The sequence below is a fragment of the Muntiacus reevesi genome, chromosome 17, assembly GCF_963930625.1.
Source record: "Muntiacus reevesi chromosome 17, mMunRee1.1, whole genome shotgun sequence".
NCBI classification, from domain to species: domain Eukaryota; kingdom Metazoa; phylum Chordata; class Mammalia; order Artiodactyla; family Cervidae; genus Muntiacus; species Muntiacus reevesi.
In genome coordinates, this window is record NC_089265.1 from 19,079,655 (window position 1) to 19,098,070 (window position 18,416).

General features: G+C 39.7%; 1 protein-coding gene across 4 annotated transcripts in view; it reads left to right on the forward strand.

Annotated features, from left to right (window-relative positions):
• ELAVL2 (ELAV like RNA binding protein 2) overlaps nt 1-18,416 on the forward strand; it is a 79,558-nt gene that overhangs the window by 35,393 nt on the left and 25,749 nt on the right. For all 4 annotated transcript variants that reach the window (XM_065907839.1, XM_065907838.1, XM_065907840.1 and 1 more), the window contains one exon: nt 714-817. In XM_065907839.1, coding sequence (XP_065763911.1) covers nt 714-817 — 104 coding nt within the window. The remainder of the gene's footprint in view (nt 1-713; nt 818-18,416) is intronic.

The window sequence follows — 18,416 nt, forward strand, 5'->3', positions numbered from 1 at the left end:
TTTTAATTTTTTTTTTCTTTCTTTTCCACATATTCTTATGGGTTTGTTTGTCTTCAGCCATAAATCTTTGTATTCATATTTCCTTTTATTCCTTAGCTAGGTTTTCAGACCCCTTTAGTAAATTGGATTTAGTTTATTTGAATAAGCTCTCCTCTAAAATAAATGTACTTAGGCGCACACACACACATAGATTACATGTATACATACACATACGCATGATTCTCTGCTAGTTTCGACTCTGAAATAATTGTACGTGGTAAAGGCTGTAAATTTATCAGGGTGATGTGTACAGAACACCGACAGATTCTTGGTTGATGCTTTTCACTTTGCAGTTTGATGTGTAAGGAAGCTGAGGCTGAACAAGTCGTGCCCGGGCAGCCCACACAGCGGCTCCATGGAGACTTGCAGCGCGGTCGCCTTGCTGCTGGGCGCTGGGGCTCAGGCAGGGCGCGTGCGGTGGATGGAGCACTGGGGATGTGTGTTTTTTAAACAGCACAGCTTGCTGTGTTCTAACTGATGTTTAAACTTGAAGCTGAAACAGACAGGAGATGAAAAAGGCCACGTGTGTGTTTCTAGAATTAATGTAGACTTCTTTTTACTCCTGAGAAAATCTGCTGGCATTAATGACAAGACTTTATGCTAGAACGAACGTGGATGTCTATCATCAGCGGTGGAGAACTAACGTATGCCTCTCTCCCCTTCCCTTTCATTAGGGCAGAGCTTGGGATATGGCTTTGTGAACTACATTGACCCTAAGGATGCAGAGAAAGCTATCAACACCCTGAATGGATTGAGACTTCAAACCAAAACAATAAAAGTATGTTTACATTTTTTTAAATATCTACTCACAGAACAGAGGTTGAAGAAAATTAAGGTCTCTTTGTAGTTCTTTCCTTTATTGGTTTTGTGCCCATATAGACACTTCTCTGGGAGGCATAGCAGAGTGTTTTGGTTCGTTGCCTGCTGGGGGGAACTTAATTCATGAGTACTGCATGTGTGTGCTGTCCTTAATCCTTTAGTCATGTCCGACTCTCCGTGACCCCATGAGCAGTAGTCCACCAGACTCCTCTGTCCATGGGATTCTCCAGGCAAGAATACTGGAGTGGGTTGCCATTTCCTTCTCCAACTACATGTATTGCATTGGGCGAAAAGTTCTTTTGACTTTTTCCATTATAATTTACAGAAACCCCCCAATGAACTTTTTGGCCAACCCAGTAATTAGTTGTGTATTAACAAAGGGACAGGGCAGCAACTTTCTTAGATAAGTATGTTATGAAACTTACTGAATTAAATTTCCATCCTTTATAGAGAATTACTTGCCTCTAACTTGAAAAAACTGTATCTGTTTCTTCTAGCACAGGGATCTACAGTTTTGTTCTGTAAAGGGCCAGGCAATAAATATGTTAGCTTTGCAGGCCGTTATCAAATGTAAAAATCGTTTTTAGTTCTCAGGTCACAGAAAAGCAGGTCCTTGAGCTATTATTTGGCTCTAGTCTAGCAGACTCAGCTTACTTTGAGGAGACTGACTAGGAGAGTGTATATGCCACCCAGGTTATTTTTTTTTCTGTTATAGTTGTCTTTTCATGACAAACAGTAAATAACTTTATGGATGTTTTCCCTGCCTTTTTGAATATTTGAAATTCTGATGTAAATTCTCTCTGGATAAGAAGTTAATACAGTTTGCTGTGTAGATCTCTTTCCCTTTAGAAGATAAAAGGGATGTTGCCTCTGGCAAACGCTTAGTACACGTGCCATCAATTTTCCCTCTTCTGCCCAGTTCAGACATTCTCGATCAATCATGGCAGCCTTTCTCACTGAGTCTGGATGTGGCTTCCAGATATTTGTCAAAATAGTGCTCCAGACAACCTCTATCAATTGACTGAAGTTGGAACCTATTTTCCACCCTTGATTTAAGAAGTCAGCTCAGACCATAGCCTGGAGTGGTGAGGGGAAGTTAGTCAAGGCTGACTGTGGTATCCATCTTGCTTAGAGGCTTGTCTAGGAGGTTTCTGCTCATTTTTTCAGGTATCTGGAAATGCAGTGTCATCTTTGTGTTTAAAAGTTGCTTCTCTCAGAGTTGTCAGTTAAGGTAATTCATTAACCTGGGATAGTTTTGACATCTCATTCTTTGTATTTATTGGCTTGGAGGAAAGATACCTCCCACCTCTGCCTCATCTAAAGGAAATTGTATGCAGTGACCCCCAAATATACATGGATGTAAGATGTCTGAGATTCTACATGCTTCTTGCTCCAGAAAATGTGCTAAGTACGAAATGTCTAATTACTAGATTTCTAGTATATTCTAAGTTCACAAAGGACTTGTTTGTTTTGACCTTGGTTTGCAATCTGGAGTGTTATTTCTAATTGTCTACTCTTCTTTGCCTACTGTTTGTGTTACAGAGATGAACCTTTTAATAGTATTTCTAAGTGTAATAATCAAGTATCTTTAAAAAGATGTCCGGCGTCCAGTTACCTTTTCCTGTTGTTTTGCAAACACTCTGTCCTACTGCAGATTTTTGTGAGGCACCCCAGTGTCTGTTGACTTCAGGATTGTTGCTCACGAATCGTGGTTAAAAAAATTGAATATTGATGGTTGGATTGTCACGCCCTTTTCTCCATTCCAGGAATAAGCACCATCGTTTCACTCTAGTGGGTCAGTGCTTTTGCTGTACATCAGTTCTTTTTGCAGTAAGGTCCACACGAAGGTAGAAATGCAGGAGAAATGGGTCTCCATGGAAGAAATGTCCATGGCCTGCAGAGAGCCCACTGGAGACAGCTGCTTCCTCATTGTCTGTCACCCGGCCTTCTCCTCAGGGCCCAGCTGCTCAGGCAGAATGCATGCAAGAAAGGACAGTCATGCCTTGTGGCTTTTTCAGCATGACCTCTGCCCCTTCTCTTCAGATTTTCTGGGATGGGGGTGGGCGTGGCCGGTAAGCAGCAGGCTACTTCTTTCCCACCCCTCTCATTTGGTTCCGACAGAAATATCAGATAGCAGCTGGTATCCTCAGTTTGGCCCCGATTTGTCTGAGGCAAAGCAGACCATTTCCCAAAACCACATAGCACCATTTTTGTCTATCTGTTCTTTCTGGTTTTTTCAGTTAGATGTGTTGTGTGTTCTCATGCAACATCTGAACCAGGTTTTTCCTGGTGTTCACTGCTTTCATAGAGTTTAGAAGCTGTATTTAAGCCTTTCTGTTTCCTATTCTGTGAATCAGTTTCTTTTTGCTTTCTGCAGTCCATCCTGGTGGAGGCTCTGAAGCTAATCTTATAAAAACACCACTTTCCTCATATTGCTTCTCACTCAAAATTCTCTTCCATTCCCCTACTGTTTTACCATATCATTTGGCTTAACTTTGGAGTGACCCAGCATTATCACTGATTACTGTTCTCCACGGTGGTCAGACTGGCTCTTCCATGGCAAGCTCATCTTATTCACAACCTCTGCACATACGCTTTTATGGCTCCCCTGGCATATTCTTTCTCACTCAGTTTAATAGTGGCCATCCCATCTTTTGGAGTCCATCTGAAGTTCTTCTTGCTGCTGCCTTTCTGGGTTTTTCTGACTCAGGTTGGGTCTCTCCCTTCTTTTGAAATAGTCCATGAGGTATCACAGAAGTTTGGAGATTGAAGGGGACCCGTATATAATTCAGACTTAAGCATTAACCTCTACCCGCAGTAAAAAAGTTGAAACTTAAGTGGCCGTCACAGAGTTTAGCTTAGACCAGGCGGTTGAAGTCAGAGCTGTGACTCAAATCTTTGTCTTTTGATATCTACACTAAGACTGTTACCATGACACCATATTTTCCTTTAGAAAGCTGCAGTAGATTAATTAATATATATGTCATTTATAAGTATACAAGTATTGGTGCACTCCTTGAGCACAGGTTTCTGTCATGTCTTCCGAGCCACCTATGCATTTGGTAGAATTTCTATTTATTGGAATATTGAAACAGTGAATCAAGCTCTGTGAAAGATGGTTTATTTAGCAGTTTTTCCTGGGGCTTCCTAGTAGCATTAGCCCAGTAGGGTTTTGTGTAATAGATGGATGGTATGTTGAATAGATGGCAAATATTCACTATTTCTGTAATGAGTGAAGCAGAGTCCCATAGGCACTGAGAAATTGGAAGCAGTTATTCCCAGACTTGGTTGCAAAATCACAAGGAGGATGAGTTAGAAATACAGATTCTGGGACCCACTTCAGATCTACTCAATCAGTGTAGGAATCTGTTTTTTTGTTTTGCAGTTAATTTGTGACAGTGAATCTAAGACCTGACAAGACCTAACATTTAGGAACCGTCAAAATGTATATGGGTTTTCTAAATACTTGGTACTTTTCCATGCATAGTTCCATTTGATTTCATCTTTTTACCTTGATAATCTTGTGTAATGCTCTTAACTGGAATATTAATCGTGGTTTTATTTTAATGACAATTCAGCATTTGGAGTAAAAAGTTCATACTATCTTCACTTTTTAAAAGGTGTGACTTAGAAATTAGAAAAACTTAATAAATTGACCTTATGTTAGAGATTTGTTATGTACAGCGGCATTTATAGGTTAAAGATTCAAGGTGGCAATTCTCTTAAGGTTCACTTTTTTTTCCTGGTTGAGTTAATGTCCCAGAAGCTTACATTGCTGGTGATAAGAGGCAATCATGATGAGTAAAGCCTGCCCGTGTTATCCCTAATAATGAGCTGGTAAGTAAAGTGTGGATATTACAAGATGTTTTTAGCTTTTGATACTAGGCAGGGTAGTAAAAAGAGAGTATATGCACAATTCTTTCCACTCCTAAGGGAAAATGAATTTTTTTGCCTAGGTTAATGGTATCAGGCCTAGATTCATGCTGAGCAGGGTAAAATCACTCATTTCTGAAAATACTTAGAGTTTTCCCCCCACATCAAGTACTGTGAATAAGAGAATATCCCATATACAGTAAAATCTATATCTTGACTCGCAGCTTCTCCCCCTTCTACAGTGGGCCTAGGAAGTTTTATTCCACGAAGTGGCTTTACTTTATTTCATAGTATTAGGAGCTGTTGGGCTTCCCAGGTGACTCTGGTAAAGAATCCCCCTGCCAGTGCAGGAGTTGCAGGTTCCATCCTTGGGTTGGGAAGATCCCTTGGAGGAGGAAATGGCAACCCACTCTAGTATTCTTGGCTGGGAATTCCCATGGACGGAGGAGCCTGGTTGACTAAAGTCCACAGGGTCGCAAAAGAGTCAGACGCAACTTAGTGACTAAACAACAACAGCAAGGAGCTGTTATCCCAAGGAATAGAGAACTTTTCATCTTTATTGATAGGTTCCTTTGTGACTCAGCTGTTAAAGATTCTGCCTGCAATGTGGGAGATCTGCTTTTGATCCCTGGGTTGGGAAGATCCCCTGGAGAAGGAAACGGCTACTCACTCTAGTATTCTGACCTGGAGAATTCCATGGACTGTATATGTATAGTCCGTGAGGTTGCAAAGAGTCGGACATGACTGAGTGATTTTCACTTTCCCTCTCACCCCTAGAAATCCACGTCTTTTCTCTCAGAGCAGGAAAAACCCTGTCTGGAAATGCTACTAGCATAGAAAAACTGCCTAAAATTGATTTTGATTGAATCAATTTTTCTTAATCATTCAGACATAAGTCAGATTAAACCTTACCTTTGCTTAAAAATTACTAATTGACATACATTAATGTGGAAATTCTCATTAAAATAATTAAACTGCCATTTCTGTCTATATGAAAAAACTTAACAATAGGAATATTAATTAGAAATAGTAATGTCTATTCTGTAAAGTGTTCAGTTTAATAGAGAGCAATTAAGTAAAGCTTAATACACCTTTTTTCCTGAGCTACTGTATTGCTTATAATTTTTGTTAAATTTATACCTTTTCTACCTATAGCTTATCTTTTTCTCAATTAGTAAATGTCATGTTTGTCGACTGTTTTTCTGCTTAGCATGAACTGTATCCTTAATATAGGAAGAATCTATGCATTTCTAAAGTTTTACCCTCTCTGATACTGTTTAAGTGATTTAACTGGCTGTGTAAGCTTGGATGGACTTGATCTTTTAACCATTTTAAGTTTCTATTTATATCTGTAAAATCTTTAAAAATAATGGATCAGCTTATCACTGAGTCTGTTTTATTACCTGAGTCTCTTAACTTTCTGTAGTGTTCCAGATTCTTTTCTAAGAAAAGGTGTAACTGTTTAATGAACTCATGGCTATCACAGAGGATGGTGGGGTTGAGAATGCATTTAGAGTGAAGTGCAGCACCCTGTCCTGAGGAGGTAACACTTAACTCTTTACGCTGTTGAACCTTAGCAGCCACAGTAAAATTTGTACTGGAAAACTTGTCTGTCTCAACCCCCGGTTCAGGATTATCTGGGATGGGATTGGTTTTTGTCTGTCATTCTAAGTTGTCACTTTATAAAATTTAATTTTGAACCTGAGGATATATCTTGTGGCTGCTGCATAAATCATCTCCTCACTCATTAGTGGAGGAAAGGACATGGAAACAGGAGCGGGAGTGAAGCTGGACTGGAGGCTTGCCTCTTGTTGGGTTCTCTGTTGAAAGTTTCTGCAGTACCGTTCTGGGGCATGAGTTTTATAACAGCAGGAAAGCTGAGAGTTCATACTTCTGCTGGGAAGTTTGCAAGTGGATGTTAGGGAAATCACATATAATTAGCTGGAGTAGAAAGCAGGGTGGAGAGTGGTGTGGAAATGAGCCTGAGAGCAGTTGGGGATCTGAAAAGCTACGTGTGCTGTGCTGAGTGAGGAGCTGTGGTTTTATACGATAAGTGAGGGAGGACCACTGAAGAGTTTTGAGCAAAACAGTGACAGGATTGGACTTGGATGTTTCTTAGGAGGGGAAAATCTGCCTTGGATTTAAACTCCACATCCCTCTGAGCATCTCAAGCCACCTATGGCTCTTGTGGCTTATTTACGTTGTTGGCATTTCTCATGAAGGTACAAAGTGTAAATGCTTACAGAAGAAGTGTGGACTTCACAAATTTATAAGACATCTTCTGTAAAGTACCTGTCAGTTCAACAAGAGTATAGATCATCATTTGCCTTTTATCTTGACCAGACTGGGAAATTCTGAAAGTAATAGTCTGAAGGACAGACCTCACAGTAACTGACAACTTTTGAGATGTTATCCTAAATTTATTATTTATCTGATCAGGTCTCTGTGGAGAGACAAATGGAAACTTTGAGTAAATGATTTCTATGCCCTTTTTAAGAAAATGAGATTGGGTGTAAGTTTTTCTAATTTCATTTTTAACCCATGATCTGTAACTTTCTAGAGCCAAATTCTAAGTGTATTACTACATGTGATTATCAGACACTCTTCAGTGCATTTGAATAAACCTCACATCTATATTGAATCCAATTTACATAGTCCTTATATGAAATGAAGAATAATAGATTTTTTTTGCGTAATATGTTTTTTGTGAAATGTTTTATTTTCAACTTTGATTTTTTTTTTTTTTTTTAAACATAAAAATCTCCAGAGGTTGTTACTTACCTATGGGACCTGGCAGGGTCCAGAACTGGTCCTGACTTCAGGCCTGTTGTGTTATTTCTGCTCCTTCTAAGCTTTGTCCATAGTGGGAATTAGACATTTGAAAGTTCCCAGGGGGAATACCTTGGCATTCTCTGAACAGCTTCTCTGTAGAAGGGACTTCTGCACGGTTGCTGACGCAAAGGCTAGGACTGTACAGAGGGAAGGTTGAAGAGGAGGAGGGTTTCTGGGGCATGTCCTAGCCCGCCTCCTGTCCATCCCTGCTTGTGAATCGCAGAGGGTGGCGGTGGGAGGGAGTCTTAGCAGCTGACCTAACCCATCTTCCTCGGGAGGGATTTTGTAGATCATTTTATTACGCAAGCGTGGCCCTACATTTCCTGCCTATTTCATACATGCACACCAGCAGAGGCGTTTCTAATGCAAGCACTTCCCTGCTTAACTTTCCTGGTGCTCTTTAAGGGTAGGGCAGGGCCTGTTGTCGTTCATGCATAACCCAGACATAGTACCTGCTCAGCTTGGTGGCTTCAGCCTGTTGTCCTGAACCGACTGGAGAAGTTAGGTAGGTGCGCCGCCTTCCCGCAGAGCCTCAGTTCCTTGCTGTGTCCGCTTTCGTGTAGTGTTTTCATAGGACCTTTATTCTTCTATTTGTCTGGATTCATGCCAAAACAGTAATAGTTTCTTGTAGCCCTTTGGCCAGTGAAATGAAGTGCAGGTTAAGGGGCTTGTTCAGAAGTAATATAGCTAATAATAATACTGCTGGGACCAGGAATGGGCCATGTTGGCTGATGCCGGCACCTTTAACGGTTTTCTTTCCATTTGACGTTACCGATATTCAGATATCTATACCACTGTAAGCAAATCGAATAGTCTCTTGAAGACCTTGATTTGGGGCTCTTAGTACCCTGAGGTTTTCTGAAGCAGCTTATTAGGTGCAGGGGAGTGGAGCAGTGCCTGGTGATGGAAGAACTCTGTTGTCTTTTAGGCTGAGCACTGGAGATAGCCAGACCTCCCGTTTGAGAAGAAAACTGGTATCCGGAAGTCCTGTTTAGCAGATAGGTGAATTAACATTTCAATGGTAATTGGACAGTAAAAGGATTATTCTAGTAACTTTCTCAACCTCTGTTTTGTAGGAGACCATTCATACTTCCAGAATGCTTTCCTGGCAGGTTCCTTTGAGTCCTAGATGCTAGTTTAAAAATCACAGCAAAGCGCATTTCTCTCTCTCTAAATTTGTGTGGACTCTTTAGAAAAGCATGTGTGGTCCATTTTCTTCTGCTCCTACCTCTGCCAGGTTTTCCTTTAGCATCAGTTCTCAGCCACGAGTACTGCATCAGAATTCCTGGTGGAATTTTTGCTTCAGAAAGTTTCTTGGCATGCTATTTATGAACAAGCAAGAGAGGCGGCTGTGTTTTGAAAACAATACAGGAAATCTGTTCCTTACTGTGCCCTGCCCCCCTTCTTTAAAGAGCTCGTTAGAATGCTGCATTAGGACATAGAGCCCCAAGTCCCAGATCCGTGTTCTGCTCTTATCTGTTGGTCTAGTTTCCTCAGCTGTAAAATGGTAGAGATGGTACCAGGTTACTCAGTTCCTGCGAAACATTTGGCCTGAGATCTAGAGGTAGAAAATACTTGTGTTGGCCTGTTATTTTCGGAAACAGAAGATCAAGAATATTTCATTGTTTTTTAGTTTGCATTTTCTATGTTCAAGTGATATTTTTAGAAGTCTAGTTGGGAGGAATTAAAAAGCTAGTTTTATTCTGAAGAAAGTAGTCACAGTGTTTAATTCTTTAATTTTATTGGATATTTTAAATATGGGTCTAGTTGCTTGAGTTATAGAGAAGTGGATTGTGAACAAAAATAAATCATGCTAATAGGCTTTCTTTTGGGTCATTAGTACCAGGTTACCTCCTCCCAGGGGAGAGAGAACTTTAATCCTTCCTGCACAGGTTCTGGGCTTGCTAATGAGTCTTGAAATGACCCTTAGGTGAGCTGCAGGAAGGACAAGCAGAGCATCTGCCTGGCCCTGGAAACTGATCATTCAGAAAATGCTTTAGTTTCCCCAGAGTGATTCTTTAGAAGTCTGGCCATTTCTGCTTGCTTCTCCCAAACAACACTGTTCACATTCCTCGAAAGATTCTGGAGTCATATAGAATCAAGCCCGGCAGCCTTTTCCAGAGATTGGCCATACTGTGGGCTCCCCAACTCAATGGAGCCATACATAGTGGGTCTACTTCTTGGAAATAACCTTTGGGTGGGTTTTATGGACTTTGTTTTACTTTTGCATTTTTGTATTTGCTGGTGATTTATAGTCACATATGCTTTCAAGATACCTGGGAATTTGTCTTATTCAGAAATTAATGCTGGTAGATGGGAAAGAAGAGGGCTTGACATCTATAATTTTTATGAACTCCTCAGGAAATCCAAAAATACACCCCAGAGTTTGAGGATTACCTGTTTGAAATCCCTCGACATAAGGGACTGCTAAAATTTTAATGTTCATCAGAATCACTGTGGTGCGGTGGTTAATAAAATGCAGATTTCTGGACCCTAGTCAAGACTTACTGAATATGATTACTTACAGAGTGAGGCCGAGAAAGTTGTAGTTTAATAGCCACCACAGGTGATTCTTAACATGTGGTGGTCTAACCTGAGGACCATTGTTTAGTGGTTTACACTTGGACCGCTTTCTGGTGCTTGTTTTAAAACATGTAAGTAAGATTTTCATTTTGGGGTCTTGTGATTAATGGGTGTAATTGTAATGAATATAATGCCCTATCTACCCTCCCCCTTCGTCTCTCTCACATACGTGTGCTCATGCACACGTTTTCAGAGCATTTGCATGTCATTAAGTACTTCTCGCGCTACAAGTACTTAAACATCATGTAGTATTTGATTCTGAGAGTGGGGCATTTGCAGCATGGTTCTTCTGGGGCCCATTCATTTAAAATGGCTATTTCATAGTGTAGAGATTGGGAGTTGAATTTTATGATCCCAGATGGTTGTGAATCCTTAGATTATGGAAGTTGCTTTTGTAGTACAATTAAAGTTGGTCTCGTTTTTATAAGTGCCTCGCCACACTCCTGACACACCCTCCCTGGTATCTGGATATTTGACCTTTCCAGGCAGGGTCTAAATAAATGGAAATGTGTGCTCTTATAAAGGACTCTTCCACACAGTGTGTTAAAAATATTTAAAGAAAAAAATTTACAGTATGCTACTTTAATTTATAAACGTTTTGACCTATAAAACTGTATTTTGTCTCAAAGCCGGGGGAAAGAGGTGTGCACGTACTGTTGCCTAAAGGCTTAGTATGTGTCTGTTCTGCTCAAATTTGCAAAAAGGGTTAATAAGTACTTGTCACCAACTTGCAGGATTTTCCTTCATGTTCTTCATTAACCAGTGTTCTTGGGGGAATTGCGAAATATGCATTGTCTGCAAACTACTCTGAAGCACAAAGTCAAATGAACTGTGAAGGTGAGGGCTAAAAACACCGCTCTCACCTTTGTACTTGATTCTTTGAGTATTAGAGAACACTGATCTGCTCGGTGGCAAAGGGGGTACTGCTGGCGGTTTAATTACGGCCAGTGAGTGTTATTGACGCTATCAATCAGTGGGACCCAGGGAAAGGGCACGGCGCCAGGCTGTTCTGTGCTCCCAGCAGTGTCATTAAATGCCAAAGGACTGGATTCTCAAGGTAAAGGGAGGTGCTTCCGCACATCTGAAGGAGGAGTTCACTTTGTCTTGCAACAGAGGTAAAGGTGGCTGCTGCTGCTAAGTCACTTCAGTCCGACTCTGTGCGACCCCACAGACGGCAGCCCACCAGGCTCCTCCGCCCCTGGGATTCTCCAGGCAAGAACACTGGAGTGGGTTGCCATTTCCTTCTCCAATGCATGAAAGTGAAAAGTGAAAGTGAAGTCGCTCAGTCGTGTCCGACTCTCAGCGACCCCATGGACTGCAGCCTACCAGGCTCCTCCGTCCATGGGATTTTCCAGGCAGGAGTACTGGGGTGGGTGCCAACGGTGGCTAGCCCTCCTTTTGGCCGCCTTTACATTTCCGGAGGAGTTCTGTGAATGCAGTGGTATGGTCTCTTCTTTGTGTACGGTTAAGGTTGTTGGTGTTTTCCTTAAAGATCCTCTCTCTTTTCAGATCTGCACAACTGTCATTTAAAAGACTGTAGGAATACAGTAATTACTCTCTGTTAAAAGCTGTTTTGGGGGGAATATGTAGCCCAGGTGTCTAATAGATATTTGGAGAATGAGAGATGGTCTTTGAATGAGACTATTAGTCCTGCAAATCAGTTCATTTAAAAAAGCTTTCCCCATGATGATTCTCTAATGTCTAATCATGTTGAGAGAGAAATATCTTGGTTGGTTTGAACTTATAAAGCATTCAGTAATATTTCAGAGGTCATTCCTTTAAAATCATCTATTGAGCACAGTTTTCATAGTTGTATAACTTAGGTCAGGTCTACATCATCTATGTAGGTGAAACTTTATTTGGCTATAGGGAAGGCTTATAACAACGTTTCTATTATCCTTTTATCATATATTTCCTACATATACACACATATGTGTATGTCTGACACACAAATCTCCATCTAGGCCTATTTGAGAGAGAGGAAATGCCATAGCTAATCCAAAATGTTTTCTGTTACTGCCTCTTTTTTTTTTTTTTTAATTGATGTATAGCTTGTAATGATGAAGGGTTACCAAAGACAATTTACCCTTGAAAGAGATTGGATTTCTGATTTTTTTTCCAAAAGATAATGCATACACATACACGCTAAATCTATGACAAATGGGTCAAATCAGGCCCCAGAACAAGTCTTAGCTATTGTAATGTACTTGTAATACAGGTTTGGGTTGTAGGTTATTTGTATTTCTCACAGGTGTTTGAGGGGGATTGTTGAATTATCTTCTCCTTTGTTTAGAACAGCAAGATTGTTAGAATTTTTTCTTCAGAAGTTTGAGGAGGAATTTTTTTTTAATATACGTTAAGCGTTTACTAAAACGGCCTCATTGCATTATATAGAGCCATAACAAGACCGGTGGTCAGCCTCACAAGCTTGTAGGGAAGGTCATATGCTTTAAAACTCTATGTTCATCATACATGTGCTTTTCCCCCTCTTCTCCCCCGCCACCAAGGGCAAAGGTATTATCATAATGTTAAAATAATTACTTGCAAATTGTTTTAAGACTGTATAATCATGATTATGCAGCCTTGGATAGGGGATATCGGTGAGTAATTAAATTCTGGGGCCATTCTGAGTGGCTGGTATGTCCAAGTAAGCTTTGCTAAATGTTGAAGCAGTGCTAAAATACAACACGATACAGCCTTGTCCTTGACATCCGTGTGTAGTAGGGGAGACAGCACGCACTTTATGTGACCATCATGTGGATGTACGGTGAGTGAATGCAGAATGTAGTGGCAAAAGGATATGTCACTGGCTGCTGAGAGGCCTCTGAAATGGTTTCAGAGGTGATAGGGTTCTACAAAATAGGATTATCAGGCAGAGAAAGAAGAATGGTATTACACATGAAGGGATGTCTGATCCAGAGGCACAGGGGCCATTGTGTGACATGGACCTTTCTGGAGGAAGGTACATCTGAAAATGATAAAGTGTGCTTATTCTATCAAAGTGATTCTACAAAAATGATTGGTAAAAAAAATTTAATCCAACCTAGCGCCATATTTTACATTTATTCTTTGTTGTTGTGTTTTTTTTTTTTTTTTTTTTTTTAGTGAAGACTTAATTTATAAGGAACTATAGAAATGAATTTGGGCAGATTAATTCATTTGTTTGTAGACACGTTATCTGCCTTGTTTTGAAAAGATCCACTGTGGCCTATGAGACTAATTTAAAATATTTACAAATGGTACTGAGAAGAAATTTCTCTTTGGAGTATTTAGTATCTACACAGAGATAGGATCATTATATTTTCATTCCAGTAGGTATACATAAGCAAAAGAAGACTTAGATATCTGAGCTAAAATTGTAGTGAAGTAGTTTTCTCTTCTAGTTATAGAACAAAGAAAACTTATTGTAGATGGTTTTCTTTTTTTTATTGCCACACTTATTTTTGACTGTTCTGCTCACCCAACTTATTATCTCAATATTATATATGTGTGTGACATACATGTGTATTTCTGTAGCTCGTTGAAGTGAAGTCGCTCAGTCGTGTCCGACTCTCTGAGACCCCATGGACTGTAGCCTACCAGGCTACCCCATGGGGGTAGTCCATGGGGCTTTCCAGGCAAAGGTTCTGGAGTGGGTTGCCGTTTCCTTCTCCAGGGAATCTTCCCAACCCAGGGATCAAACCCAGGTCTACCCGCATTGTGGGCAGACGCTTTACCATCTGAGCCATTAGGGAAGCTTTAGTAGCCCGTTACTCCCTTTTTATAAAAGCTTGACTGTGACATTTAAGGCTGTAGAATTACTATTCCAGTGTTGTCATTGTCCTATAGAAATTTTTATCCTTTCATATATGGCTTCTTCTTCCTCCAAGATTCTAGTCTGATTCTTTCCCTGCCTATACTACTTAATATACCATTGTCATTACTTCCTAAGTTTTATTTGGCTAATAAAGCATTTATTTTTCACTGCATTTTATCTTTCTCTCCTATTTGGTGGTCTGCTTTCTGAGAACAGGTAGTCTGTCTTCAGAGCACCTCATGGAATGCTTGTGCTTTTGTTTATAATTTCTGAATGAGGAAGTTTCTAGCTATTGACTCAGAAGAAAGAGTGGAGACCTGCTCAGTGTACTCAAAGACAGGAAAATTCAAACTATAAGCGAAATTAAAAGTGAACCTCTCTCTTCCTGTTAGGTGTTCTGATTCAATGAAGATGTCGTAAAATGATTAAGGGATTTACCAACTCTTTTTCCTTTTCTACAATAAATGAAGATTTAACTGCTATTTTTCATGTGAGATTTTCTACATAATGTCCATGAGTCTGTGTCTTTGTCTATCATCTGTGTCTCTTTTGTAGATTCCTTTTTCCTCTCTCAAATCTTAGATGGAGTATGTGAAAGCCCTAGAATATTTAACCTACCGAAATTGACTTGCTGAGGACCTTTTTCTTTTCCCACACTTTACCACCCAGTAAAAAATAGCTTAGTTTTTCTTCTTAAACAGTGCCACTTTACTTATATCAGCTGTAGTGTGTAGTCCCTTCTTTAGGTTTAACTTTCTAACTCAGCTTTTTAATCCGTCAACAATGTCTTAGACATACTAGATGGTCAGATACTACATAAATCATATTTAAAGTTTATTTTTGAAGGTAAAGCTGTGACAGGTGACCTGATAGTATGGTTTTTGTTGGAGATTGCATCTGATCATGTATCAGAATCTTGAAAGAACCCTTTAAGAAGCTTCTACTGCAAAATAACTTTCTAAGAATTGGAAGAGTACAACTATTTTTCTATAAGCCAGTTTAACGTTTCCAGTGAAGTACAAAATGCTAGATTGTTTGGACAAGCATCGTACCTTCTAGTCATCTTGCCTGAGAGGTACTTCAGAAATAACCTTTGCAGGAGGCCGTGGAATGGATTCACTCAGCAGATACTGGCATGCTTACTTGGTGGGTGGGGCATCCATATATACAGACATATAGTCAATCCTGTGGTTCACATCTGCAGATATGGAGGGCTGACTATGTTGTTTGTACTACACTATTTTATATGAGGACTGTGAGCATCTGTGGATCTTGGTATCCATAGGGACTCCATGGATACTGAGATGACTGTAAATATAAGAATAAGTTTCAACCCTCTAGGAGCTTAACGCCTAATACTAGAAAAGTTTTGTAAGTGCATTACAGCACTCCCAGTCACTTGGGGGCAGTGAGCAGGGAGGCTATGAGACAGTCTTCTGCGCTGGCCCTGATGAAGAAGCCCATGCACAGCTGAGTATTGAGTCTTAAGTACTGAGATTTCCCTGCTCTAAATCTCCCCAGTGTCCTTGTAGTATATTTAGTGAAAGTGTCTAATGTAAAAACTTGACATTATTACCTGCTACTGTAGCATTCTTAGTGTTTTCTCACTAAGATTCACATGGTGTGAATTCTCATGGTGTCATTGGGCACTGGGCTTGCATGGTGACTTGTAACCATCCCATATTCAGAAGCAGACATGGAACCTATTCTAACCTGATGTTAGGCTGATTTCATGAAGATCATTTATTGTGTCTGCTGTTGACTCCCCCAGAAGAACCCCTTTTCTCATTTGGCATTTCACATTAAGCTCTAAGAGAGCCCTGAGGATGGAGTCAGAAAGTGGGAGGATTTGATAACGTGGCACTTTGTTGGAGAAATTGAGTTAGCCTTTCTTATCAGCCCATTTAAAGGTGCTGGATGGGAATTCCCTGGTGGTGTAGAGGCTAAGACTCACTCTTTCACTGCCGAGACCCCAGGTTTGATCTCCTCCCCACTGGTCTGGGAACTAAGATGGTCCCACAAACCTAGAGGTGTGTTCAGGGAAAGAAAGGATGCTCTGTGTTGAGCCTCAAGGTGCAACAGTCGGATGGCCTTTCCATCAGGGTTGGTTTCAGCCAGGCTTCAGGCTTTCCAAACCTACTCATTTGTTGCTCTCTTGTAAAATACTTGTATCATTTTGTGATGTTGTAACTACAAATTTTATTGTAACGATACGAATTTTGGTAATAACTGCAATAGATTTGGAATAAGGCTTACTTTATCATTGAACAGGTTTTCTGTTAACTTAATCTTTGAACTGTTTTTCTGTTAAAGTACATCTGCTCTGTGCGAAAACTCTCTCTGTCATCTTCTCTGATCTCAGAGGTAATGGTATTATTTGAGTTTTTTTCTTCCATAAATTGGGGCCTCTGAAAATAGTAGCAAATTAATACTCTTGTTAAGAGAATCAACCAAATTAATAAGTGTAACATGCCCAGCACAATGCTTGGTACATGGTAAGCACTTAAACACTAGGAACTATCATCATCTGTATTGTTACATGATTTTACACATATGAAATCATTATATTATGATTAAAGTATTATTATTATTCTCTAGTTCTGTACTGTTAATTTTATTGTTTCATGTAATCTATGTAAGGTCACTGTGAGGTAAGAACTATCATTAACCTCAAATTACAAATGAAGACTAGAGGCTTCAAAGAACCTAAGGAAATATTCCCAAGTTATATAAATGGTAAATCACAGAGCCCGGACCTGAACTTAGCTTGTGAGACCCCCATGCCCTATGTTTTTGCTGCTTCGTGGCTCTGGACAGTTAGTTCTAGCACCAGCACCGATTGCAGGGCGCTGGCTGTTCAAAATATGCTCTCTTGTGGTCTGAATTTCACCAGTAATAGTATGTTCTCTTCTTCCTTTGTAAGTTTTTTGACCAGGTACTAAATTAACTCATGTTTGTCTCAGTTAACACCTTGTTCGTGTTACTTGACATTTCTAAAGATTTTGTGGCCAAATGAACACAGGCTCATTTCTCATTTTTAATACTAAAAGTAAAGGCATCTACTTTCTTAACCACTATTGAAGGTATTCTTCGGTGGTTACAGTTGAAACTCTATTTTTTTTCCCATGCCACTTTAGTATAATCACTTGCAAAAATTTTAATGGGCTCAGTGGAGGTATGGGGTTAGAAATGGAATATGGAACATTTTGATTGGCAGATTGTGGCTTAGACCTTGGAATGACTCAGTCACCACCTCTGCAGTAGTGGACATTATTTAACCACACACTCCCATTCACATGCCGTATCTACTCCCGTTGCTCTACTTGTGCTTTATTTTTTGTTAAATTCTTTTCATGCAAAGATCTTGAGGAATTTGAAAGGCATTTGTGACCTCTCCAAGTTGCATTTCAAGAACATCTTTACCATAGACTTGCTGTTGGTCTTTACCAGGCCGAGAGTCCTTGCTGAACCAACTGTGTACTACAGCCAAAATAGAAGAAATAAAAGAACAGATACTGGCCAACTATGATGGTTTAATAAAAAAATATAAAGGTATCTATGATGACCTCATTATGGACCTTCAGGTCCTCATTTATGGACCTTTCATGGATGAAACTGTTTTGGGTAACATTTAATAAACTCTGCTCAAAGTTATTTTTCTGAAGGTGTTTTAAGATGTGTGAAAGGGGAACTCTAATCTGTCAAGTCCTCTGTTTGTGATTAGTTACTTAATAACAAATTTTATAACTAGTACACTTTTGTTTTTCTGAGACTCTTTGATAGTTTTAGTGTTGTTTTTTAATAATCCCATGCATAATGACTTTTTCTTACAGCATTAGTGATTCTTTGTTCTTCAGTTGTTCAGTTGTGTCTGACTCTTTGTGACCCCATAGACTGGAGCACACCAGGCTTCCTGGTCCTTCACCACCTCCTGGAGTTTGCTCAGATTCCTGTCCATTGCGTCAGTTTTACCATCCAACCATCTCATCCTCTGTTGTGCCATTCTCCTCCTGCCCTCAATGATTCTTAGCTGATTCTTAAGTGATTCTTAGCTACATCTTTAAGTTAGATACAAAAATTAGCTGGCTTGGATTTTATTTAGTGATGCTGCACTAAAACTTGGAAATAATGTGAAGCTGAGACAGTCTCTCTAGGGTAAAATAGCCAGTTGCTATTTTTACTTTATTTTTAATGGTATAAAATTAAAAAAAAGAGACAAAGCATTAGTCTCAGGAATTATAATTTAATATTTTTCTCTCTCCAACTTGCTTCACCCATGTTAGATTTTCCTCAAATATCTCCTAAATAATTCTCAAGCACTGTTAATAGAAGAAATACAGTAAGTGTTCTAAGAGAAAGACTCTTTTGATATATTTCAGGTTTTCCTTATACATGTATAAGAAAAAATTTAGCAAAGTTAATGTTCTTCTTGCATGTCTTGTCTAGTATCTCCATATTAAATATCTGATCATTT